The 26,211-nt window shown below is 36.9% G+C and overlaps 1 protein-coding gene across 1 annotated transcript in view; it reads left to right on the top strand.

Annotated features, from left to right (window-relative positions):
• Nucleotides 1-4,280: 4,280 nt before the first annotated feature.
• The window catches only part of HPF1 (histone PARylation factor 1), a 28,536-nt gene continuing 6,605 nt past the window's right edge, over nucleotides 4,281-26,211 (top strand). Inside the window, exons 1-6 of the mRNA XM_081269022.1 lie at nucleotides 4,281-4,409; nucleotides 8,818-8,977; nucleotides 9,874-10,063; nucleotides 11,255-11,353; nucleotides 12,947-13,097; nucleotides 23,989-24,076. Coding sequence (XP_081125148.1) covers nucleotides 4,365-4,409; nucleotides 8,818-8,977; nucleotides 9,874-10,063; nucleotides 11,255-11,353; nucleotides 12,947-13,097; nucleotides 23,989-24,076 — 733 coding nt within the window. The 5' untranslated portion in view covers nucleotides 4,281-4,364. The remainder of the gene's footprint in view (nucleotides 4,410-8,817; nucleotides 8,978-9,873; nucleotides 10,064-11,254; nucleotides 11,354-12,946; nucleotides 13,098-23,988; nucleotides 24,077-26,211) is intronic.

Genomic DNA, 26,211 nt, shown 5'->3' on the forward strand with positions numbered 1-26,211 from the left:
ACCAATACTGACATACTGTCCCTGAATTCAATGAAAAAGTGCCATATCTTTGTTGTGTTAGTGACAAAATACCTGAGATAATCATCTTAAAGGAGGAAACTAGTACAGCAGGCCAAAGTAAACTGAAACCCAAGTTTTTTCAGAGCTCTGAAAGCAAGCAGATTAACATAGCAAAACATCACAAAGACTCAGGAATTTCTAGCACCATACCTTCACAAACGTATGAGGTGAAAAAAAATGTCATTTAGTCAGTTTGACTCCTAGATTTCCCCTAGTGGCAAAGTCAGAAAAACATTTTCTACCCTCTATTCCCATCCTGCAACCTGCAAAAATATTTCTTTTTGGAAATATTAAATCAGGAAGACATGGATTCAGAGATAGCAGACACAACTGAAGGCACAGATGCCATAATTGAAGAATGGTCTAAGTGAAAATCTACGTGAGGGTTAATTTTATGTGTCAACTTGACTGAATCACAAGATATCCATAGCTGGGTAAATATTACTTCTGAGCATGTCTGTGAAGTTGCCAAATAAAGTAGGCTGTTGGTATCCAGGAGGTGGGGTCATCAATCCATTCAAGATCCAAATAAAACAAAAATAAGGAAGAAGGGAGGATTCATTTTTCTCTGCCAGACTCCTTCAGCTGGATCATCGTTTCCTGCCCTTAGTGATTCTGTCCCCAGGAGAAGAGAAGCCTCCAAAGAAGGATTCCACAAGTTTCAAGAGAGAAGGGGGAATCTACTCAGGAATAGTAGGGTTCTTAATTTACTTAATGGAGAAGAATCTCACCACACACCAGTTAGAGGCATAGACAGAGATTTATTAAGGAAAATAGATACATATTGAAGCAAGAATGCAAGTCATATCTGTTAGGTGCAGGGCAGGCTGAACTAAGTCTGCAGGGCAGGCTGAACAAATGTTAGCTGCAGGATAACCCAGGCACTCAAACCCCCCTCTGTCTGGTCCTTTATCACATGTTTGCGTCAAGTCTGAACACTCAACCCCACTTAAGGCTGAACACTCGACCCCCACCTCACCGGTCTGGTGCAATAGAAACCCACATCTGACCTCTGCCCCATCTGCCTGAAGACAGAAGACGACACCTTTAGCAACTACTGTATGATCCAATCATTGTACGCCAACAAGGCAGCTTGCAGACCCAGAGACCCCATTAGAATTTGGCTATAAAAACTCCCTCCTGCCAGGCCCCTCTCTCTTGCTCTCTCTGTTTCCCTCTCTTGCTTTCACTCTCCCTTGCTCTTTCTTTCTTCTCTCTCTTTTTCTCCTCTTTTGCACTGCTGCAGTAAAGATCTCTTGGTCGCTCCAATTAGATTATTGTGGTCACTTTCCTTTCAATATCAAGAGTGAGAGATACAATTTGGGGATTCCTGGCTCCTCTTTTAAAGGAAATTTGGTGAAGAATGGTTTTTGGAGCACATGTAGGAACAATATCAGTCCAGTGATGCAAGACAGTTTCTGGTGGTCTGGTCAATCTCAGGATCCTCACATTGATGTGATCTTCATTATCTGAACAATAGATAGTGATGGAAAGTCCCCAAATTATGGACTCCTCATATGGACTCAAGATATTGTATTTCAACTGGACGTGAAAGTTCATGCCTGCAATCCCAGCAGCTCAGGAGGCTGAAGCAAGAGATCACTAGTTCTAAGCCAGCAACTTAGCAAGGGCCTAAGCAACTTACTGAAACCCTATTGCTATAAATAAAATACTTTTTTAAAAGGCTGGGGATATGCCTCAGTGGTTGAGCACCCCTGGGTTCAATCACTAGTACTGAAAAAAAAATTCATCTCTTATTAGGGTCCGTAAACAAGTCAAGATGGCGCCTGGCACTTTGCCAGAAGGAGTGGTTTGTGAAATAATGCTAGAGAGCTGTTAAGATGATGGAGATTCCTTAATGACTGACTGCTGTATCTAGTTTATGTTAATTAAGATAAGCTGTGTGTAATTGGTTAAGTATATATACCTCTCTGTCCCATAATAAAGTGGCTCCCACTCCTGCTGTATCAACCTTCACAAGTTGCTCTTCACACCACGCCCCTTAGTTTGCTGCAGCCAGACTGCAGCAATCTCTCTCTTTACTTAATCTATTGATGGGGGAGGGGTGTTTGTTAGCTTTTCACGACTGTAACCAAAATACCAGCTAAGAATAATTTAAGAGAAGGGAAAGTTTACTTTGCCACACAATTTCTGAGGTTCAATTCATAAACAACTTCATAGCTACAGGCCCAAGGTAATGCGGAATATCATGGCAAAGGGCATGGCAGCCAGGAAGAAAAGGGGTATGGGGAAGGGGCCACAGGGAAGATCTACACTTCCAAAGCCCATCCCTAGTGACCCACCTCCTCCAGCCAAATCCCACCAGCACCAGCCTACCCCCATTCAAACTAGGGTGGACTGATTTAGATTACAGCTCTCACAATCCAATCATTTCACCTTTGAATATTCCTATGTTAACACATGAGCTTTTGGGGGACACCTCATAATCAAACAGGGGGTTTTAATAGCACACAGTGAGATTTACAGATTCATTAGGAATTTAGGAGTAACAGACCTGGGAGAAAGACTGGCTTGAGGAGAGACAGGCCTGGAAAAGTATGTGGAACTGAATTAAAATCTTTTCTCCTCATGCTTTCTTTATGTCTCTTTCTACCTGTTTCTTATTCCTTCTGTCCTGCCTCAACCCTAGCTCACAGTCCTCCTGACTGGGACTAGAATCTGCACCACTGTCAGCTCCCCACCAGTAACCTGGCTCTCAGAGCTTCAAATCACAGCACATGCCCTCCTGGATCTTCAGCCTGCAAACAAGTTTTTGAGATTTTGTAGGACTTTTCAGCTCCTCCTGTCCACACCAGTCGTATGAACTTATGACAGATAAATAGCCTATTGGTTCTGTTTCTCTGGGGAAACTTAATACTGTGTATACACTAAACTTATTTAGATTCCCAGCTTCCTTTCCATGGAGCTTCAAGGAAGTCGTATATTCTCAAAGCAAGTAATTAGAAGAGTAGTCTCTGGAAGAAAACAATCAGGCCCTTTTCCCCCTCATCCATCTTGCCTAGCAGTTGACAAGCCTTTCCTAAATCCACAAAGCACTGTTTTAGAACAATACTTCTACATGTAAATTTACAGCAGATTCATCACAAAAGTTGAAGCCTTTAGCATTAAGGACAGAGACCAAATATAAACAAACTGCCAACCAAAAGCAACTCAAAAGAATCAAAGCCAATGCAGTTATGTAGAAAGCATTTTTAAAAACCCTGCAATTTATGTCTTGATACATAAAAGGAACCACATCCATGACAAAAACATGTGATGATATAAAAAGAATAGACTAAAAAGAACTCTCAAATATCACTTTGGGTAGCCGGGATTAAGAAAACCCACTGTACTAAAAACACCTGGAGGGAGATGGGGCAAGAGACTAGGGTAGAGATTGAGTTACTTCTGGGAGATAATTGGGGATTAATTATTATCAGGCAATTATAGCATAGTGCGGGAGGGAGAGGATAAAGGAGAGCAACAGGTTAATTTTTTAATAGAAATAAAGAAAAAAACAATGAAGGAGCTGAAGTGAGGACAAGGTCATACATTCAACCTCTTCAACAGTAAACATCTCTGGTCCACCTTTACATTGTTTTCTTTTCTTTCTTTTTTTTTTATTCTATCTAGGGCTGTCCTTGAACTTGCAATCCTCCCAAGTTATATATGACAGCAGAATGCATTACAATTCATATTACACGTATAGAGCACAACTTTTCATATTTGGTTGTATACAAGGTATATTCACGCCGTTCGTGTCTTCACACATGTACTTAGGGTAATGATGTCCATCTTATTCCACCTTCTTTTCTACTCCATGCCTTTTCTACCCCCTCCTTTCCCCTCCCACCCCTAACATTTATTTTCTTATTTTTACTTTGAGACAGGTCTTGTCAAATTGCCAAGGCTGGCCTTGAACTTGCAATCCTCCCAAGTGGCTGGGGTTACAGGCCTGGGCCACCGCACCCGGGTTCAAGTCCACCTCAAGGAGACCAAAACTAGGTAGCTGTGGAGAATCCTGGAGCATCCCTGGAAGGTAATTCCGAGGGCACAGTGAACCCTTGCAGAGATCAAGCACCAATTGCCACCGCAGGGAAGGGGGCGGTGGGCGGGGGGAGTGGGCGGGGCCGCGGCCCGCTGTGACTCTCGGGGGCGGGGAATGGGCGGAGCCTTTGCTCTAAATTGGCGCGCCCGGGGCAGCGTGGGGATTCGGATTGGTGACTTTTGAACCCGGAAGCAGTCGGATACCTTCGGTAGCAGCCGGAACTCGAGACCGCGGCCGCGGGCTCGGCAGAGGCAGAATGGTCGGCGGCGGCAAGCGCAGGCCCGCCAGGGAGGGGCAGCAGGTACTTCCTGAAAGGCTAAGCGGGCTCTGCGGGGAGCTTTAGGTGTAGTCGGGACACCTGGGGGCAGCACATTGCATTCGTCGGGTAACCATTGAGCGCCAGCTGTGTGCCCGGGAACAGCGGTTTTTCCAGGGCCGCTGTTTCCCGCCCTGCGGGGGATTGGACTGGGAAGTAGCCTTTACGTCTGCTGCCCGACTTTTCTGGGCTCAGTTCCTCGGGAAGCAGATTGAACCACCCAGCTGCGCTGCTCATTCTCATTCACGCAGCCACATTGATTGGAAACCGATGCCGTCCCATACCCTGTACAGGACGCCGCGGATTCAGGAGGAGCCCGGCGACCCCTGCCCCATGTAGAGCCCCCCAGCCTGGGAAGACCGGGCACAAGTGAATAAACACTTTACGGTAACCTTTTTTGTTTGAGATGATAATGCTGGAGAGTAGAAAGTGCTCTGGAAACACTGGAGGAGGATTTAACGAGTTCCAGGGGATTGCTCAAGAAGACTTAAGACAACTGGTGTTTGAAAAAGGTTCTTCAAGGCAGAGAAGAAAAGCAAAGAGTTCCTTTGACGTAAAAGTGTAGGGGATTGGGGGGCCCAAAGGAGCATTCTACCTGGCAGGATCCTGGGAGATGGGAAAGTAAGGAGGACTGATCATAAAGGCACTATTGAGGTCGGACAGAAAGTGTACGATTCTCTTACACTTTTACACAGTTCAAGGAGTCGCATAAGCACTGCATTGGTAATAAGGGAATTTTCTAAGTGTCATTGTGATATTGAAAGTTTTACAAAAATTTCTCTGGCTGTATTAAACTGGATAGGGTGTGGCATTGTTTGAAAGCTTAATTGTTGAGAGGGCTATGGTTACAGGCATTCTTCTCGTTGAGGCATGCGTTCTAGGAACACCTGGGTGAAAGTGAAGTCTGAAGAGAACAGCTGTCTCAAATTTTTAGTCGTTAAGGATTTGGAGATGCTGAACTAGTGTGAGTTAAGGTAAAGCTGAAAAACCCTCTTTGAAACTGCAGTGAAAAGCTGGTTTGGTTTAATCAAAAAATAAAATGCCAGGGGCTGGGGTTGTAGGGTAGAGCGCTTGCTTACCATGGGCCAGGCCCTGGGTTCGATCTTCAGCACCACATAAAAAATAGTTATTGTGTCCAACTACTACTAAAAAATAAATACTAAAAAATGCATTTAAAAATAAATAAATAAAATACCAAAGGTGAAGATGATCCTGTAGAGACTATCAATAGCTAACAATATTAGCTAGTTAAGATTGTTCTTATTTTTAAATATAATTTATTCCTCATAACAATCCTGTGATACAGGTACTTTATAGTCCTTTATTATAGATGAGAGAACAAGGCACTGAGAAGTTAAGTAACTTGCCCAGGGGGACAGCTGGAAACCAGTGGAGTCAAGTCAACCCAGACAAACTAACCATTATGCAAAATTGCCTTTCTGCAATGCACATTAAGGCTTTTCTAACATCTTAAGTTTGAGCCAAAGACAGTTACAAAAAACAAGAGATGACCAGTCAGGACTTCATATATTTCTGTGTGGTGTTTTTTTGTTGTTGTTTTGTTTTAAGAGAATTTTTAAATATTTTTAGTTGTTGGTGGACACAACATCTTTATTTTTTAATTTTTATGTGGTGCTGAAGATCAAACCCAGGGCCCCACGCATGCCAGGTGAGGGCGCTACTGCTTGGGCCACATCTCCAGCCCTCTACTATTTTTTATTTGTAGTTGGAGAAGCAATATGTTGAGGTAGTTAAGAATCTGTTCTGGAGCCAGGTTTAAACCTGGGGTTAAATCTCTGCTCTTCAACCTTATAGTTAGGGATATGGGGAAAGTTACATAACCTCAATGTCCTTGTCTGCAAAGTGGATGCTAGTATTAGCTCATAAGCTAGTAGTGAAGATTAAATGAGATAATCCGTAGAAAGTGCTTAGAATGGTGGTGAGACACAAGTACACAATAAATATTCCTTGTTTTTATAATTCTTACTATAAATGGTTCTTATTGTTTGATTCCTATTTCAATACTTTTGTTCAATTTAATATTTTAATGACCTTGGATTGATGCATTATAAGTCTGACTGTAATAAACTTATTGGTCGATTTCTGATCCTCTTTTACCTCGTCTATTTAATACAACAACTGTAAACCCACTGCCCACCCCAAGAACTCAAACACAGACAGTAGCTCCACATCTACATGTGTTCCTCCCCTAGCCTTCCTGCCTAACTTTTTATAGTCCCTAATCAGTGTAGGTAGCATTCTGAACTTTGTTTCCCCTTGCCTTTGTTCTACAGTTTATCACCTGTGAACATATATATAAACAATGTTTTTTTAGTTTATGAACATCATAAAAAGGCTGTCATGCTGCATATAAAATTTTTGGTACTGGGTTTGAACCTAGGGACTTAAAAATGCTAAACAAATGCCATACCACTGAGCAATGACCCAGTCCTTTTTATTTTTTGAGACAGTGTCCCACTAAGTTGCCAAGCTGACCCTAAACTTGCAGTCCTCCTGCCTCAGTCTCCAGTAGCTAGGATTATAGACATGTACCACATACCAATGTCAAACTGCATATAATCTGGATGACATTTTCTTCATTAAATTCTATATTAAGATAGGTCTATATTGCCATTTAACTGTATTTCCTTTTCACTAAGTATAACATTCCATTGTTTGAAAAATATTAACCGCCCATTCTGTCAGTAGGCATTTCATTTGTTCTGGTTTCTTGGTGGAGCAGTGCCATCCTGAGCATTGTATCGTTTAATTTATAAACATGTTATAGACTGATACATAAAATAACATCAGTAAACTTGAGTCTATGGGAAAGTAAAAGAATATAAATATGTGAAACATCTAGGTCAGAATTCTCAATTGTAGCACTATTTACATTTGTGGCCAGGTAAAATATTTGTTGAGGGGATCTATCCTGTGCATTGTAGAATTTGAGCATCATCTATGGCCTCTTATCTCATTAGATGCCACTAGAACCCTGCCCCCTATTTTAGGGCAACCAAAACTTTGCCAGACGTTGTTAAATGTCTTTTGGGAGGGTGTGGGGTCAGGGGGAGGATGGTTCCTATTTGGAAACCACTAATTAGGTAGAAAAAAAGAATAAAATGGGAAGAACTTAATTCAAAAAGAAAGGGTTTAGGTTCCTGTAAAGAAAAACAGTTGCTACTTAGAAAACTAGAGAGAGATCTTTCAACTAGTTATACTGTCTGCAGAAACTTACCAGATATCCATCTGGCTTTGTAAAATCTAGCCTATTCACATTTCAGAGGCACTAGAGAGAGGTTTTATAACCTACTTCTGACATTAAAAGGCCTTTTCTGAAATAATTGGATTTGGGGCCCAGAGTTTAGCACTATTCTAATTTTGTTAGAGACTATTGATGCTTAACCTTGTTTCTAACCTCTTTATTTGGAATGTCAGAAAGGAGAAAATCATTCTAAAATGGAAGGCTCGGTAATGCTTGTAGTAAATAACCCTGAAGAAACTCTGGTTGCACTTTGCTAAAGAAACAGCTTTTTAACTGATTAACTTCCTATATTCAGTTATTTACAGTTATCTATGATAATTTGCTTTTGATATGATTTTTTTTTCTGGTACCAGAGAATGAAACCAGGGACTGGGGTATTTAACCACTGAGCCACATCCTCAGCTCTTCTTTTTTATTTTTTGAGATAGGGTCATGCAAAGTTGCCTAGGGCGTCACTAAGTTGTTGAGGCTAGTCTTGAACTTGCAGTCCTCCTGGCTTAGCTCCCGAGTCACTGGGATTACAGGCATGTGCCATCATGCCCAGCAGTGACCAGTGGTTTTTTAAAGAAAATGCATGATCATATCTTGATAACCAAATAAAGGCAAAACCTGTCTTGCTTTTATTTCCTTTTTTTTCTGCTTTTTATTTTTTTAATTTTTTTTTTTTACTTTTTTGTTTTCTGTTTTCATTATCTTAGAGAAATGTACTTAAAGACTTGCTATGTGGATTCCTCTTGACCACCATATAAATGTTTCATTTTTCTTGGTCCAAAAGAACTCCCAGGCCTTTACTCAGAATTAACACTTAAAAGAGTGTTTAGCTATGAGTAGAGGTGCACACCTGTGATTCAGGAGGCTAAGGCAGGAGGATCATAAGTTTAAGGCTAGCCGGAGCAACTTTGCAAGATTCTGTGTCAAATAAACCAAAAAAAAAAAAAAAAAGAGCTGGGATGTAGCTCAGTTATGTAGAGCATCCCTAGGTTCAATCCCAGTACAAAAAAAAAAAAAAAAAAAAGTGTTTAAAAGCACAAATACAGAGATGGGTGAATAAGAATAAGCAATGGTGTTATGCAAGGAAAATTGCTGAAATTGCTTTTGGAGAACAAAGTTGTATATGCCAATTTTCAGTGTGAAAAGGCAGTTGATGTGAAGAAGAGTAAATCCTGTGAAGCTGATGTCTCCAGTGACCTTCGCAAAGAAGTAGAAAATCATTATAAGCTTTCCCTACCTGAAGATTTCTATCATTTCTGGAAGTTTTGTGAAGAACTTGATCCTGAAAAGCCAGCTGGTGAGTTGCTCCAGAAATATTCTGCTTCTCCAAATGAAAAAGATAATAGGAACTTGGACCAAGGATACAAGTAGTTCATAGGAAAAAAAAAAAAAAAAAAAGAACATCTTCAATGTTTCCAGGCTTTTAGTCACTTTGTTACCTCTTTTGCATCCCTGTGTCCTTGTGTAACTGGATCCTGCCTGGAGGAGTGCTTACCTCCTCTTAGAGAGCAAGGGCCCATCTGAGTTAAAAGTTGCATCTTTGCATAGATTTCATGACTGTGGTTTTATTTAACACTGTACCTCAGTGGTCTGTGAATGGAGAAAGAATGGAATCATGGAAGATTAGGATTGGCCAAATAGACTATCAGAGAGTCAAGGGAATCTGAAGTGATAATTAACTGAAATTAAGAGGAAAAAAAAGTATTGTCATTTCAAAAAAATAGTTGTATGTGGAAATAATACCTTTATTTTATTTATTCATTTTGTGTGGTGCTGAGTATCGAACCCAGGGCCTCAGACACATGAGGCAAGCATTCCACTACTGAACTGCAGCCCCAGCCTCTGTTTTATCATTCTTAATCCACGCTTTTTTGCTATCTGTCTGTCTCTTAATTGATGTATTTAAGGTTGACAGCAGTGTAGTAAGGAGTAAGGTGAGTGTTTCTGGCTCTATTTTGCCTATAGCATTTCAGAAGTCTCACTTTGGTTGAAATAAGAATGCTTGAAGTATCAATCTGATTGTTAGTGAATTTAAGAGGAAATCTTAAAATCCTAAATGTTAACACTTGATTTATTTTCCATGGGAATTTTTACAAGTAACATCTTCACATATGAAGTTTTTTGTTTGTATTTTATTTTTAGAAGCTCTTTAAAGTAGTAATTACTTAGAAAATAAATTTATTTTCTCTGTAGATTCACTTTCCACAAGTCTTGGACTTCGATTAGTGGGTCCGTATGATATTCTGGCTGGAAAACATAAAATGAAGAAAAAATCATTAGGTTTGAACTTTAATCTTCACTGGAGGTTTTACTATGATCCTCCTGAGTTCCAGACCATTATTATTGGCGATAATAAAACTCAGTACCACATGGGGTATTTCAGGTAAAGGATCTTTTCTTTTTCTCCTCTAAAATGTGGCTACTAATCTCATATAATTTGTTATTTTATTTAGTGAAAATATTGCTTAATCTTGGGCTGAGGGTGTAGTTCAGTGAGTGTAAATAGACATTCACTGGCATTACCAATGTGAAAGACCTATTTTCCCCTTGTTGGTGATGACATGAACCATCTGTTATTCTTGATGTTTTAACCTACTATAGGATAGTGACCCTTCAGGCTGAAACTCACTGATTTTTTTCCTTTGTAGGTATAAACCTGTTTTCCCTTGGGGGTTCAGAAACGTTCCTTTAGCTAAAGATAGATATTTTAGAACAGCTGTTTTGATTTAGGTAAGCCAGGTGCTTCCAAGGGACACAGTAGCAGTTGGTAGTTTAGAGTGGGCTCTAGAGTTGAAAAGACTGGTCCTTCTATGTGAGTCATTAGTGACTATGGTTTTTCTGTGACTCGGTTTCCTCCCTGAGGAAATAATGGCGATAATAATTGTGTGTACTTTATAGGAATATTAGGAGGATTAAATGAATATATGCAGATGCTTAGAATGTTAAGAAATAAAATTAGTTTGAGGTGGAAAATACCTTGTTCACCTGTACCAGTAGAGATTCTTTAGAGATTAAGTATAATATGATAGAGGAAAAGATAAAATGAACCCAGGAAGAAGTATTGTACAGAAGAATGCTCATAGGGCTAGAAATTGGGTTGTTTAGATTCTGTTTCTGACTTTGACATTAATTTGCTAGGCCCTAGTACAAGTAACCTAACCTCTCTGTGTTGGTTTCCTCAATTTTAAAATAAAACAATTTGATTATATACTTGAATAAGATCATGTCATTTCTATTGTCTTATAATATTCTATCCTGTTTTTTAGTTTTCCACCATTTTTTAACAGCTTTTAAAATCAATGATTATGTATATTTTGTGTATAATTTTTCCTATTTCTTTTGACAGGCCTTATTCCCCCTTTCTTTGTGTTTGGGTATAAAAGTAGGTACTAAAAATCTTAATTTTAGATTCTGTTGTATAAATAAGGTTCATCATAGATATTCCTAAGAAACTTAGAGTTAAAACCTAGCAAATTTGTTTCAGTTTTACAGGCATAAATTGTTACTTTTAAATTCTAGTTGACTGATAATATACATTATGGGCAGCTAAATTTTTGATCTTTTGTTAAAACAGGGATTCTCCTGATGAACTGCCTGTATATGTTGGTATAAATGAAGCAAAGAAAAATTGTACAATTGTTCAAAATGGAGATAATGTGTTTGCTGCAGTCAAGTAAGAAAATGTTCTATTTCAATTCTTCTATTTACAATTAAATATCTGTTAGCACATTTACAGTCTATTGCAAAGGGGAATTGTGGTAATCCAAAAGTTCTAGATTTCTAGAGAGCATTTTCATGACTTTTGTAGATAATCTTGGATTATCTCGACAAAACGTGTGTGTCATATATCTAGTTATTTTATTTAATGAAAATATTGCTTAATCTTTGGCTGAGGGTATAGCTCAGTGTTAGAACATTTGCCTAACATGATCAAGATCCTGGGTTCAATCCCCAGCACCACACTGACAAAAAATAAATAAATAACAATATCATATATATATATAGAAGCAGACTGTTGGAAAGTACATTTGAAGCTGAGACAATGTTTCACTAATAAGTATAAAGATACTTATAATAATGTGGTAAAGAGCCTTGATGGCTGCATAAGAACTTACTATAAAGATTAGAAAGGAAAGTGTTTTAGGCAAGGGAACAGTAATTCCATATGAATGTGGGAAATATGTGGCCCAGAGAAACTTGAAGGCTCTATGTGCCATGCCAGAGAGCTTGGGAAGGACTGAAGATTGACTAACTTATAGTTAATATAAATATATTCTCTAGGTATACAGCTGATGATTATTGAAGGTAAGGTTTAGTATAACTATGTGTGTTGCAATCAGGAGGCACTGGTTTGGTTGTTTGGGGTTTCAATGGCACTTTAATCAACACCATTAATAGCTCTCCAAACTGGGGTAAGTTGATTATCCTTTATGTTTCAGTTTCCTGATATGTAAAAAGGAGTGAAGAATAGCACCCACTATAAATTTTCTAAGACTTTTGTAATTCTCAACTCATGGCAGTGTTACAGTGGACATTATAAACTCTTAAAAGTAGGTAGCAAATAGAAGTGTTTCTTCCTGGGGCTTGGCACTGGCTACAAAGGAAGGGGATCAACATGTGTGTTCAGCTGCCACTCCAGCTCTTCCTTTTACTCTTGATCTTCTATACTGCTGATAAAAATCTTAACCTGCTTATGATAAATATAAAATTATTTTGGGCATTAACAGTCTTTTAAAAAACTGCTTCGGACTATGCTTTTGTATAAGCTTTCCTTCTATATTTTCTAAATTTGTCTTAACAGATTTGAAGTGAACATTTGTAAAAAAAAAAAAAAAAAAAAAAAAAAAAAATCTGTTTACCCTAAGTATTATAACAGTGTCCTCTGGCTCTTTAAAAATAAAAAATCCTTTTTGGTATTTACATACTACTTTGACTTCTTATACCAGACTTCTCCAAAGCAGCATGCTGTATCTTAATATTCAAACAATGCTTAAGACTTGACTTAATCTCAGCTTTTTAAATAGCTCTTACTTCTCTATAATTAAGAAATACTACAAACTTGAATCGTATTTGCTATTTCTGTGACTGGCAACTTTTTATTAATATTACTTTTCCCTTGTTTGAGGAAAACTATTAGGAATTTTGAGAGAACCATTGGTAATGATTCTGAAGACTTTCTTGCATGGAATTTGGTGTTTTTATCTTAGCTTCTTTGTACTTAGTACAGTGATCAGCAATATAATGTGGGTTTTTACTTCTTTTCCAGATTATTTTTGATGAAAAAACTTAAAGAAGTAACAGATAAAAAGAAAGCTAGTCTGTTGAAAAACATAGATGAAAAACTCACAGAAGCAGCCAGAAAACTGGGGTACTCACTTGAACAGAGAACCCTGAAGATGAAACAGAGAGATAAGAAAGTATGATTTCAATCTGTTGACCTGACTGCTATGTTGTTTAGCAGATATTTCCCTACCTGCACTTTCTCTTCTCTAGCCCTATCCTAAAAATGTTGGACGCCATTTTTCAGGGACTCCCTGGGTGGCCACCAGATACCTCCAGGAGGATAGTAGTGGGGCAGCAGTCACATGACTCCTGTAGGTTGCTACACAGGCTAAGTCACTTAACTTGTGCCAGTTAACTTTACTACTCTTTTAATCTTGTTATATCAGTTGATCCTTTCTTAAAGTTAAGTGAAAGCAGCTTTGTATGTATTAATATTTATTTAAATTTCTTTTTCTAATGGCTAAGATGTGTTGCTTAGTGCCAGGTTTTGTTTTACTTTTGGAAGGGGCTAGTTTTGCAAAGATAGGCTTTAGAGTGACTTGGGTAAGGACCTTGAAGATAGTTCTGTTTTGAAAGACAGTGTGTACAGGGGGGTTTGTTCATTCTCTCCAGTTAACATGTATTAAACATGTATTATTAAAGTCCTTTTTCTTTCCCATCAACATTTCTTTTTGCATCACCTAATGCCTGCAGTGTTGAGTAAAATCTTTGTAAAGAAGCAAGCACTTCTGAGTTGTGGATCCTTTTGGTTTTTTAATCGTAAATTTCAGGGTAAGTTTACAGATAAGCTAACAGAATTTTGCTTTGCTGTAAAGATTCTGTAGGAGTTTCTTCTTACAACCTCTGAGGAGGAAGGATATTTGTCACTGGAATGAGGGCTTCTCATTCTCTTTCAGCTTCTCATTGTTGTCTATTGGAGCTTGTTCACTTGAATGTTCTATTCTAAGCCAAATGAAATACTTGTTATTGGTAAATAAACTAGTACTGGTGACAAGTGTATACTTAGTTATTGGAAATCTACTTCACTTTCCTCTTTAAACTTGGTTCATTTGCAGGGTTAGTGATATTCTAAGTTGTAGACAATAAATTGCAGTAGCAATTCTATCTTTGGTCCTAAAGACCAAAAATAGTTTGTAAAAATTTGCATTTTAATGAAACTCATTACAATGTGGTATTTTTAATTACTTTTGCTCTTCCACCTTTCTGGTTATTGTAGGAAGTTTCTTTTCATCCCTGTTTTTATTTATTTACTTATTTTTTGTACTGAGGCTTGAACCAGTGGTGCTCTACCACTGAGCTACATCCTAGTCCTTTTTATTTTTATTCTGAGACGGTCTCAGTAAGCTGGCCTTGAACTTTCGATCCACCTGCCTCAGCTTCCCAAATAGTTGGGATTATAGGCATGTATCACATTGCCCTGCTTCTTCCACCTTATAAGAAGGGTAGCAACTCTGGCCTTGTTATTTTGTGTTCCTATTTTGTCTGAACTGAAGACAGTATGGATTAAATAGTTGTTAGAAAATTCTTTTTTCCATATTTTTATTGGTGCATTTTAATTGCACATAAAGGTAGGATTCATTGTTATATATTTGTACATGCACACAATATAATATGATTTGGCTGTATCACTTCCCAGTTTTTCCCCATGCCCTTCCTTTCTTCGTCCCCCATTCTCTACACCACTGATCTCCCTTAGATTTTCATGAGATGCCCTCCACCCAGCTTTCTTTGCCTTTTTCCTTTCTAGCTTTTGAATATGAGAGAAAACATAAAACCCTTGATTTTCTGAGTTTGGCTTATTTTGCTTAAATTAATGTACTCAAGTTCATGCATTTTCTTGGGCATTTTTCCGTTATTTTATTCTACATAAAACTGTGTTTAAATGCCACTTTTTTTTTTATCCATTCATCCACTGATGGTTATTTGCATAGTTTGGCTATTGTGAATTGTGCTGCTATAAACATGGGTATGCATGCTAACTTTATTTGTTTAGGATACATAGTGAGGAAATTACTTAGATTACTTAGAGCCTTGTTTTATTTTTCTGCCATCAACTATAATTTTTTTCATAGCAGGTTTCCTTAATTCTTCCCTGTAACTATTAAGACATGATTGGGATCTAAATTTCATGTTTGTACTGCCCCCCTCACCCATGAGATTTCTTTTTAGTATTTGTTTTTTATACAAACATGGATAGTAAAAATATAAATACCCAAAAAAAAAGAACTTACAATAAAACCATGATTTTATCTTCCCCTGTTGGTAAATGTATCCTTTTTTTAATATTTATTTTTTAGTTGTAGTTGGACACAATACTTGTATTTTTATGTGGGTGCTGAGATCGAACCCAGGGCCTTGCACTTACTAGGCAAGCACTCTACTACTGAGCCACAACCCCAGCCCCTTCTTTCTTAAATTATATGTACATTTGTTTTTTTAAATATTATGAGTTTTTTTATTCATATTTTTCTATTCCTGAAAAATTCAGTTCTACTCATATGTTAATAACTTTGTCCTTAAGTATTAGAGTAATAAGAGAACCATTTTAGTATAATAGAGCACTGTATAAATCTTTTATACTGACAGTACCTTATGGTATTTTGGAATGCAAAGTCTTGATATGAGTTACCTCATTTGACCTCTACAACATAGAGGCTTATGCTTTGTCCAAAATACTGAGTGATAGGTATAGACCTAAGTTTACACTTTCTATGTTTGGTATTATTTCCATTCTATCTTCTTAATGATTAACTGTATGCCACTTTGCCTTTTTTATGCCTAAATTCCTTCATTTTAAAAAGTGAACATTTGTTAAATAATGCTGTAAAATGAAGGCATCTCATTTCATCCACTTCTGATCTTTTGCCTAGGGATATCACCTGCCCTATACAGGGTATCTGTACAAGATTATTTCTCATAATGTTAGGATTCTGATATTTGCCAATAGTTGATACCTCTTTAGGGACAATTAGATTAGATAATCATTTGTGAAAGTATGTATACACAATAGTTTTAGGTTGTATGTCATTCAGTCTGAGTGGAAAAGACAAGTCAGTGAGTACCACCATTATCTTTTTCTTTCATTGTCACTCTTCTGTGACCTGCTTTTTACACTTACAAATATATTATGAATATCACTCCTATTGCTAACTGTAAGATCTACCTCATAATTTTGAGTGGCTGCAGAGTATGGTGTTTAGGTTGCTTAAAATTTTTCATGATTACAAACCCATAGTAGCTATCCTTTTATCTTTCTTTGCACATTTACCTGTTTATTTCCTTAGAACTGCCTGCACATAGTAATGCCAAGTCCAAACTAGTAGTGTAAGGTAGTTGTGTGTCTGTTTTTTCTTGGTTTGTTTCAAGTTTTATGGGTTTTTTTTTTCCATTGGTTTAGTTTTTTTCCCATGCTGATAGTTATGATACTTCATTGTTTTAATTAGCATTTTTTAAATTATAAAAGATGGTACTTTTCACTTCTGTCAAGCAATTGTCTTTATTTTGTGACTCTGCCTAACTTGGCCCATTTTTCTATCAAGGTTAGAATTATTCTTATTCTTGTGTTTTGAGTATTAGTCTTTTTCTTTAAAGGCTTTATAGTTTTAGAGACAGTAATTTTATTTATTTTTTCTTGGTATTGGGGATTGAACCACATCCTTTTTATATTTTGTTTTGAGACAGGGTCTCAACTAAGTTGCTTAGAACCTTGCTAAGTTGCTGAGGCTGGCTGAAGCTGGCTTTGAACTCGGGATCCTCCTGCCTCCGGCCTCCTGAGTCACTGGCATGCATCACTGTGCCCAACTATTAATTTTACCATTATATGTTTTGCAGTTATTTTCCATCAGTTAATTTGTCTAAATTGTTTTCTTGATTTTTTTTTTTTTGCCTACTTGATTTGTTTAAATATTGTTAGCTCTTTTCCTTCTCCAACACAGAATTAGAAAAAAATATTTGCCTTCCAGTAGTTTACTTATAGGTTTGTTTTTATATTAATCCTAAAATCCATCTGTAATTTTTGGGGGGTATAAAGATACAAGGCTATAACTTTGTTTTATCCCAAATAGTGAGTAGTTGTCTTTAAACTTCCTTTGCAAAATCTATCCTTTTTGTGGCTTAATAAAAGATAATGAGGACATTGTGTTTTAGGATGTTTTTTTGTGTGTGTGTGTGGTGCTGGGGGGGGGGGGAGGGCTACTGGGGATTGAACTCAGCGGTGCTTTATCACTGAGCTACATCCCATAATCCTTGGTTTGTTATTGTTTTCTTTTTTAAGCTTTTTAATGGTGAAAGAAATGATAAAGGAAAAAATTGAAAGACTCAAAGCATACACATTTAAATTTCTAGATTAAAAGTAAAAGGCAAGGTTGGAGGTATACCTCAGTGGTAGAGTATATTGGCCATCAAGCATGAGGTCCGGGGTTCAATTTCTGGCACCACAAAATAAATTTAAAAACAAGTAAATAATGAAATGGAGGAAAATACTTGTACTAAATGTGATGTTATTATAAAAATTTTCAATAAGTAAGCAAAAACATACACCAAACAAAACAGCAAGTCAACATGAAAATCACCCAGCCTTTCTAATATCAAACAAATTAATAAAGAAAAGATAACTTACTCTTTTGAATCTATTTAATTTTTAAATTAAAATTTAAAGAATGAAATCTCTTTAATACAAAGTAGTATTTGAAAGGTTAAAAATGTTGTCCATTACCATTGCTGACTGACGTATGAAATTTCTAGAATGCAATTAGTCAGTGTAGTTCTTTTTTTTTTTTTATTGGTTGTTCAAAAACTTACAAAGCTCTTGACACCATATTTCATGCATTAGCTTCAAGTGAGTTATGAACTCCCATTTTTACCCCAAATACAGATTGCAGAATCACATCGGTTACACATCCACATTTTTACATAATGCCATACTAGTAACTGTTGTATTCTGCTACCTCTCCTATCCTCTACTATCCCCCCTCCCCTCCCATCTTCTCTTTCTATCCCATCTACTGTAATTCATTTCTCTCCTTGTTTATTTTCCCATTCCCCTCACAACCTCTTATATGTAATTTTGTATAACAATGAGGGTCTCTCTCCATTTTCATGCAATTCCCCTTTTCTCTCCCTTTCCGTCCCACCTCATGTCTCTGTTTAATGTTAATCTTTTCTTCCTGCTCTTCCTCCCTGTTCTGTTCTTAGTTGCTCTCATTATATCAAAGAAGACATTTGGCATTTGTTTTTTAGGGATTGGCTAGCTTCACTAAGCATAATCTGCTCTAGTGCCATCCATTTCCCTGCGAATTCCATGATTTTGTCATTTTTTTAGGGCTGCGTAATGCTCCATGGTGTATAGATGCCACATTTTTTTTAATCCATTCATCCATTGAAGGGCATCTGGGTTGGTTCCACAGTCTAGCTATTGGAAATTGTGCTGCTGTAAACATTGATGTGGCAGTATCCCTGTAGTACGCTCTTTTAAGGTCTTCAGGGAATAGTCCGAGAAGGGCAATAGCAGGGTCAAATGGTGGTTCCATTCCCAGCTTTCCCAGGAATCTCCAAACTGCTTTCCAAATTGGCCACACCAATTTGCAGTCCCACCAGCAGTGTACAAGAGTACCCTTTTCCCCACATCCTCGCCAGCACTTGTTGTTGTTTGACTTCCTAATGGCTGCCAATCTTACTGGAGTGAGATGGTATCTTAGGGTGGTTTTGATTTGCATTTCTCTGACTGCTAGAGATGGTGAGCATTTTTTCATGTACTTGTTGATTGATTGTATGTCCTCCTCTGAGAAGTGTCTGTTCAGGTCCTTGGCCCATTTGTTGATTGGGTTATTTGTTGTCTTATTGTCTAATTTTTTGAGTTCTTTGTATACTCTGGATATTAGGGCTCTATCTGAAGTGTGTGGAGTAAAGATTTGTTCCCAGGATGTAGGCTCCCTATTTACCTCTCTTATTGTTTCTCTTGCTGAGAAAAAACTTTTCAGTTTAAGAAAATCCCATTTGTTGATTCTTGTTATTAACTCTTGTGCTATGGGTGTCCTATTAAGGAATTTGGAGCCCGACCCCACAATACGTAGATCGGAGCCAACTTTTTCTTCTATCAGATGCAGAGTCTCTGATTTGATATCAAGGTCCTTGATCCATTTTGAGTTAATTTTTGTGCATGGTGAGAGGAGGGGATTCAGTTTCATTTTGTTGAATATGGATTTCCAGTTTTCCCAACACCATTTGTTGAAGATGCTATCCTTCCTCCATTGCATGCTTTTAGCCCCTTTATCAAATATAAGATAGTTGTAACTTTGTGGATTAGTCTCTGTATCCTCTATTTTGTACCATTGGTCCACCCGCCTGTTTTGGTACCAGTACCATGCTGTTTTTGTCATTATTGCTCTGTAATATAGTTTGAAATCTGGTATCGCTGTACCGCCTGATTCACACTTCCTGCTTAGAATTGCTTTTGCTTTTATTTTTCCATATGAAATTCATGATTGCTTTATCTATTTCTACAAGCAATGCCATTGGGATTTTGATTGGCATTGCATTAAACCTATAGAGAACTTTTGGTAATATCACCATTTTGATGATGTTAGTTCTGCCTATCCATGAACAGGGTATATTTTTCCACCTTCTAAGATCTTCTTCTACTTCTTCTTTATGGTTCTGTAGTTTTCATTGTATAAATCTTTCACCTCTTTTGTTAGGTTGATTCCCAAGTATTTTATTTTTTTTGAGGATATTGTGAATGGAGTGTTTTTCCTCATTTCCGTTTCAGAAGTTTTGTCGCTGATATACAGGAATGCCTTTGATTTATGCGTGTTGATTTTATATCCTGCCACTTTGCTGAATTCATTTATTAGTTCTAGTAGTTTATTTGTAGACCCTTTTGGGTCTTCTAGGTATAGAATCATGTCTTCCGCAAATAGTGATAATTTAAGTTCTTCTTTTCCAATTTTTATGCCTTTAATTTCTTTCGTTTGTCTAATTGCTCTGGCCAGTGTTTCGAAAACTATATTGAATAGAAGTGGTGATAGAGGGTATCCCTGTCTTGTTCCAGATTTTAGAGGGAATGCCTTCAATTTTTCTCCATTCAGAATGATGCTAGCCTGAGGCTTAGCATGGATAGCTTTTACAATGTCAAGGTAAGTTCCTGTTATCCCTAGTTTTTCTAATGTTTTGAACATAAAGGGATGCTGTACTTTGTCGAATGCTTTTTCTGCGTCTATCGAGATGATCATATGGTTCTTATCTTTAAGTCTATTGATGTGGTGAATAACATTTATTGATTTCCGTATATTGAACCATCCTTGCATCCCAGGGATGAATCCTACTTGATCATGGTGCACAATTTTTTTGATGTGCCTTTGTATCTGATTCACCAGAATTTTATTGAGGATTTTTGCATCGAGGTTCATCAGAGAGATTGGTCTGTAGTTTTCTTTCTTTGAGTTGTCTTTGTCTGTTTTCGGAATCAATGTGATGTTGGCCTCATAGAATGAATTTGGAAGAACTCCCTCTTTTTCTATTTCCTGAAATAACTTGAAAAGTATTGGTATTAATTCATCTTTAAAGGTTTTGTAAAACGCCGCTGTATACCCATCCGGTCCTGGGCTTTTCTTGGTTGGTAGTCTTTTGATGGCTTCTTCAATTTCATCCATTGATATTGGTCTGTTCAAATTGTGTGTATCCTCCTGACTCATTCTGGGCAAATCATATGTCTTCAGAAATTTATCGATATCTTCACTGTCTTCTATTGTATTGGAATATAGTTTTTCAAAATAATTTCTAATTGTCTTCTATATTTCTATAGCATCTGTTGTGATATTGCCTTTTTCATCCCGTATGTTAGTAATTTGAGTTCTCTCTCTCCTTCTCTTCCTTAGCATGGCTAAGGGTCTGTCAATCTTGTTTATTTTTTCGAAGAACCAACTTTTAGTTTTGTTAATTTTTTCAATAGTTTCTTTGTTTCAATTTCGTTGATTTCCACTCTGATTTTAATTATTTCTTGCCTTCTGCTGCATTTGCTGTTGTTTTGCTCTTCCTTTTCTAGGGCTTTGAGATGAAGTATGAGCTCATTTATTTGTTGGTTTTTCCTTTTTTTGAGGAATGACCTCCAGGTGATGAATTTCCCTCTTAAAACTGCTTTCATTGTGTCCCATAGATTCCGATAAGTTGTGTCTGTATTTTCATTTATCTCCAAGAATTTTTTGATTTCCTCCTTTATGTCTTCTGTAACCCCTTGATCATTCAGTAACATATTGTTCATTTTCCATGTGATATTGGATTTTCCCCTGCTTGCTTGTGAGGACCTTGTGCGTGGTATATTTTTTCCCAACCTTTCACCTTCAGCCTGTGTATGTCTTTTCCAGTCAGATGTGTCTCCTGGAGGCAGAATATTGTTGGATTTGTTTTTTTAATCCATGTTACCAGCCTATGTTGCTTTATTGGAGTGTTTAAACCATTAACGTTTAGAGTTAGTATTGATATATGGTTTGTACTTCCAGCCATGTTTGATTATTTATCTCTCTTTTTTTTAATTTAGTTTGTTTCTCCATGGTTAGCTTTCCCCCCTCCATCTGTCTTTACTGAGGTACTTCCCACTGTTGGCTTTGGTTATTGTTTTTCATTTCTTCCTCGTGTAGTGTTTTGCTCAAGATGCATTGCAATGCTGGTTTTCTGGCTGCAAATTCTTTTAGCTTTTGTTTATCGTGAAAGATTTTTATTTCGTTGTCGTACCTGAAGCTTAATTTTGCTGGATACAGAATTCTTGGTTGGCATCCATTGTCTTTCAGTGTTTGAAATACGTTGTTCTAGGATCTTCTCGCTTTCAGCGTCTGTGATGAAAAATCCGTTGTTAACCTTACTGGTTTACCCCTGAATGTAATCTGTCTCCTTTCTCTTGTAGCTTTTAATATTTTCTCTTTGTTCTGTATATTGGATATCTTCATAACAATGTGTCTTGGCGTTGGTCTACTGTGATTTTGTGTGCTTGGTGTCCTGTATGCATCAGCAATTTGTATATCTGTTTCCTTTTTTATTTCTGGAAAGTTTTCTGTAATTATTTCATTTAGTAGGTTACTCATTCCCTTGGTTTGAATCTCTATCCCTTCCTCTATCCCGATGACTCTTAAATTTGTTTTTTTTATGTTATCACATATCTCTTGGATGTTTCTCTCGTGATTTTTAACCAGCCTATCTGATTTGGCTAGACTCTTTTCAAGATGATATATTTTGTCTTCATTATCTGACGTTCTGGCTTCTACTTGCTCCACTCTGTTAGTGATACTCTCATTTGAGATTTTAATTTGGTTTATAATTCCCTTCATTTCTAAGATTATTGTTTGATTCTATCTCCTGATAAAGATGCTTAACTTCTTCTGTTTATGTAATTCATTCTCAATGTGTTCTTTCGCTGCTTGAATTTGCTGTCTCGTATCCTCTTTAAGGTTCCATTCCATCTGTCTAAGGTATTCCTTGAGTTCTTTATATGACCATTTTTCTGATGACTCTATCCTGCTGAATATTTAGGCTGTCCTGCATTGTTTGTACTCCTTTTCTTCCTTATTTTTTCATACTGCTCATGTTGCTTCTTGTTCTGTTTGACTGCTGAGTTACTGTTTACTCCTATAAATTTATTTGATGTAATTCCCGGCGGGTGTCCTTTCAGCGGAATTTTGCTAGAAGTTTCTCAGCAGGTCGCATGTAGGTGTATTAATGGGTCTCTCTGATCCAGTTAATATGGAAGCATTGAAAGTGCTGCCTTCTCGCCGGCCGCCATGTTGGGTCTCCTGTTATTGTTTTTTATTGTTGATTTTTTTTTTTTTTTTGAGAGACAAGATCTTACTAAGTTGTGCAGGCTGGCCTGGGACTTGGAATCCTCTTGCCTCAGATTCCTGAGTGGCTGGATTATAGGCTGTGCCCAGCAATAAAAGATAAAGAAGCAAGAATGGACACATGTGAATTAAATAATATAATGTACAGAGACATAAGTGAGAAAATTTTAAAATGAGTTTGTTTGCTGGTATCATGGTATACATTTGTAATCCCAGCTACCAGGAAACTGAGGCAGGATAATGGCAAGTTCAAGGCTAGCCTGGACAACTCACCAAGACTGTCTCAAAATAAAACAAAGCAGAAAGGAATGGGGAATATAGGTTCATGGTAGAGTGCTTCCTAGCATGCATGAGGCCCTGAGTTTGATCCCAGTACTGCCCACCCCCCCCCAAAAAAAAAAAAGTTTACTTTTGAAATGTGCCCTTCTTCTGTCTTGGTAGCTCTCACTGGACTGCACAAAGAAGTAAACTATTGAAGCAGATGTTTTATTAAAAGAATAACCTAAAAATAACTCCACTGGTGTGAATAAGAGGAAGGATGTTGATTGGAAGAATTATGATGGTGGTAGTCCTAGTCAGGCCTTTTTTATCTATGATAATTACCACTTAATAAAAGCAAAGATTATATGATTTGCCTGCAAAGGGCACCACATAATTAAAAACTGCCCTACTTTGGGGAAGTTTGTCAACAGGCATGAATTTTCCAGGTAGAAATAGGGAGTGATTTTGGCAGGATAAATGAGAGAAATGCTGTCCTCTACTTCTCACTAAAAGAACCCTGTTCCTTCTGTCTTCTTTTTAAACCCTGGTTTTTATGCTTTGTACCTGGAAGATACATTGACCTCAGGGAAAAACCCATGTTCTGACCTGCCTCCTGTAATAGGAAGTACTTAGATTCCTTCCTAATGGATCAAATACAGACTTGAAATGACTAGCACGATTAATAAAAGCCATTTATGTCATTCTTTTATAATTATTTACAATTATAAAAACCAGTATTTGACTTCTAGCTAATTTTAAAGGAGTATCGAATTTTCACCAGAGTCCAAATTTTCTGAAATAAAGTATCATGGAATGTTATGTTTAAACAGATATATTCAGAGTTTGTGTGCTTATTTTAGGTTTTTCTCTTATTCCTTTTTGTTTGATTTGGTCTGTTTGCCGTGATTTAATTTCATGTTTATCTCTTTCTTTAATTTAGGTCGTGACAAAGACCTTTCACAGTGCAGGTTTGGTTGTTCCAGTAGATAAAAATGATGTTGGGTACAGAGAGCTCCCTGAAACAGATGGTAATATATTTTATACGTAAACGTGTGCAAATATGTTAATATATATGGAAGAAGGTTTTCCTTATATTTAGAAATAGGTAGTAATAAAGAGCAAACTTAGGTTTTAGTCATGCCTGAATTAAAACTGGGTTCATAGCAAATTATGTAGCCTCACTAAACCTTGTCTTTTTTATGTGCAAAGTGAGATTAATGGCACTTAGTTTATAGAGGTATTTGAGAAGTAAAAGATTATATAAAGTGTTAGCATACAGTGCTTGCCTCATAGTGCTGAGTATGCTAATTATGCTTAAGAATTTAAAGAATTTTAACCTGTCATGTAAATTACTTTTTCTGAGTTCTTTCATAACCTTTGACATTAAGTCAACTTACAAAATAGTGATTTTTGAAATAGTATTTTTATAGTTCTTTGTAAACATTATAGTCTTCATGTAAAACTATTTCGTTTTTATAAACCCAAGATCCTGAAATACTCATATATATATATATATATATATATATATATATATATATATATATATATAGAAAGACACTTTGAAAATGAACTACTACACAAGATCTAATTATTGCTGTTGGAAAAAAAGAATTGAAATCACTTCTCAGCTCTTCTATCATCCTGTTGAAGAGAACATACAACTTAATAGGAAGTAAAAATTAGCACCTCCTCAAGGTGGAAACAAGTATTCTTGCCCAGCACACACATTGACCATCCATTTTTCAGAACAGAACTAATTAATATTGGTCATTCCAGTTTCTAGTATTGGTCCTGGGAGTTTGCATTTTAACCAGTTCTCTGGAGGACCTGTTCTCAGACTTTGAGATTGAGATGTCTTATAAGACAACTATTCATTTATAACTTATTTTTTTCCTGTATTCCTATCACATTAGAGGAATTCATGGGGAAATAAAGGTGGCTAAGCTGTCCAGTACCATGGCCACTAGCCACCTGTGGCCACCGGCACGTCAAATGTGGCTGGTATGACTGAGAGAAGAATTTGTAATTTATTTTAATTTTAATGTAAATTTATAAGTTGAATCAGCATTATTAGTTTTTATATTGAATGTATGTTGAAATACTATTTTAGAAATACTAGGTTAAATATCTTAATTTCACATTTTTCTTTAATGTGGATACTAGAAAAACATCAGTTGTATAATTAGTCCGTTTTATATTTTAATTAGACAAGCTGATCTGTCCCATATCTCTTAATTGATCTCTGTTGGGGAAGGAGTATAGTACTTAGTTCCTGTCGTACAGTCTTTCTCTTGTACCCTAAGTGACCTTCTCTTCTGCCTTCCTGCTTACTAGTCCACCCACAGCTTTAAAAAGCATCATTACTATCTCATTTAGGCAAAGTTGAGAGTGTTTGTTATAGCGATAGCAGTCTGAAACTTTGGGGTAGTGGATTTTGAATCATGGCACCCTGGAATAAAGGCTGTTATCTTACCTTAGTTGTGGTCTTGAAGTTTTATGTTCAATATTAAGCCTACTATTATAGGTTTTAAGTTCTTTTATAGCTTATTTTTGAATGAAAAGTAGTAGAAAGATGTAAAATTAAGAATCTAATATCTTCTTGTCTTGCCAAGTGTTGCCTGCCAAGAGGTATAATCGATTGGCAGTTTAATGTGTGACAGGGATCAGCAAGTCAGTTAAACTTTTTGCTAGTTATTAACGATTCAAAATCCTCTTTGAAGCTTCCTACATTATTATTTTAACCTGAATTTTTTCAGCACTGGGGATTCAATTCAGGGGTACTCTACCACAGAACTACATTTTTTAAATTTTGAGACAGTGTCTCCCTAAATTGCCAAGGCGGACCTTGAACTTTTGATCCCCCTCCCTCAGTCTTGCAAGTCTCTGGGATTATTAGTGTGGACCACCACGCCCAGTTTATGGCACAATCTCAAATGTATATAAAATGCTATATACATAATATTATGTGATATAACTCATGATTTTATTCCCATTTTCAAAAGGGAAATAGGTTCACAGTGTTTAGTAGTAGTAAATGAGGGAACTAGATCTCATACTTGGTCTTTCTGACTGTAGAGTTTATACAAAGTGAAAATAGTTGCTTAGACAGTTACCTGAATCTTAGACAAAACTACTGTGGCCTAGCTTAAGTATTCCAGTTGGT

The sequence above is a fragment of the Spermophilus citellus genome (genome assembly GCF_964194105.1).
Source record: "Spermophilus citellus genome assembly, chromosome: 16".
Lineage (NCBI taxonomy): Eukaryota > Metazoa > Chordata > Mammalia > Rodentia > Sciuridae > Spermophilus > Spermophilus citellus.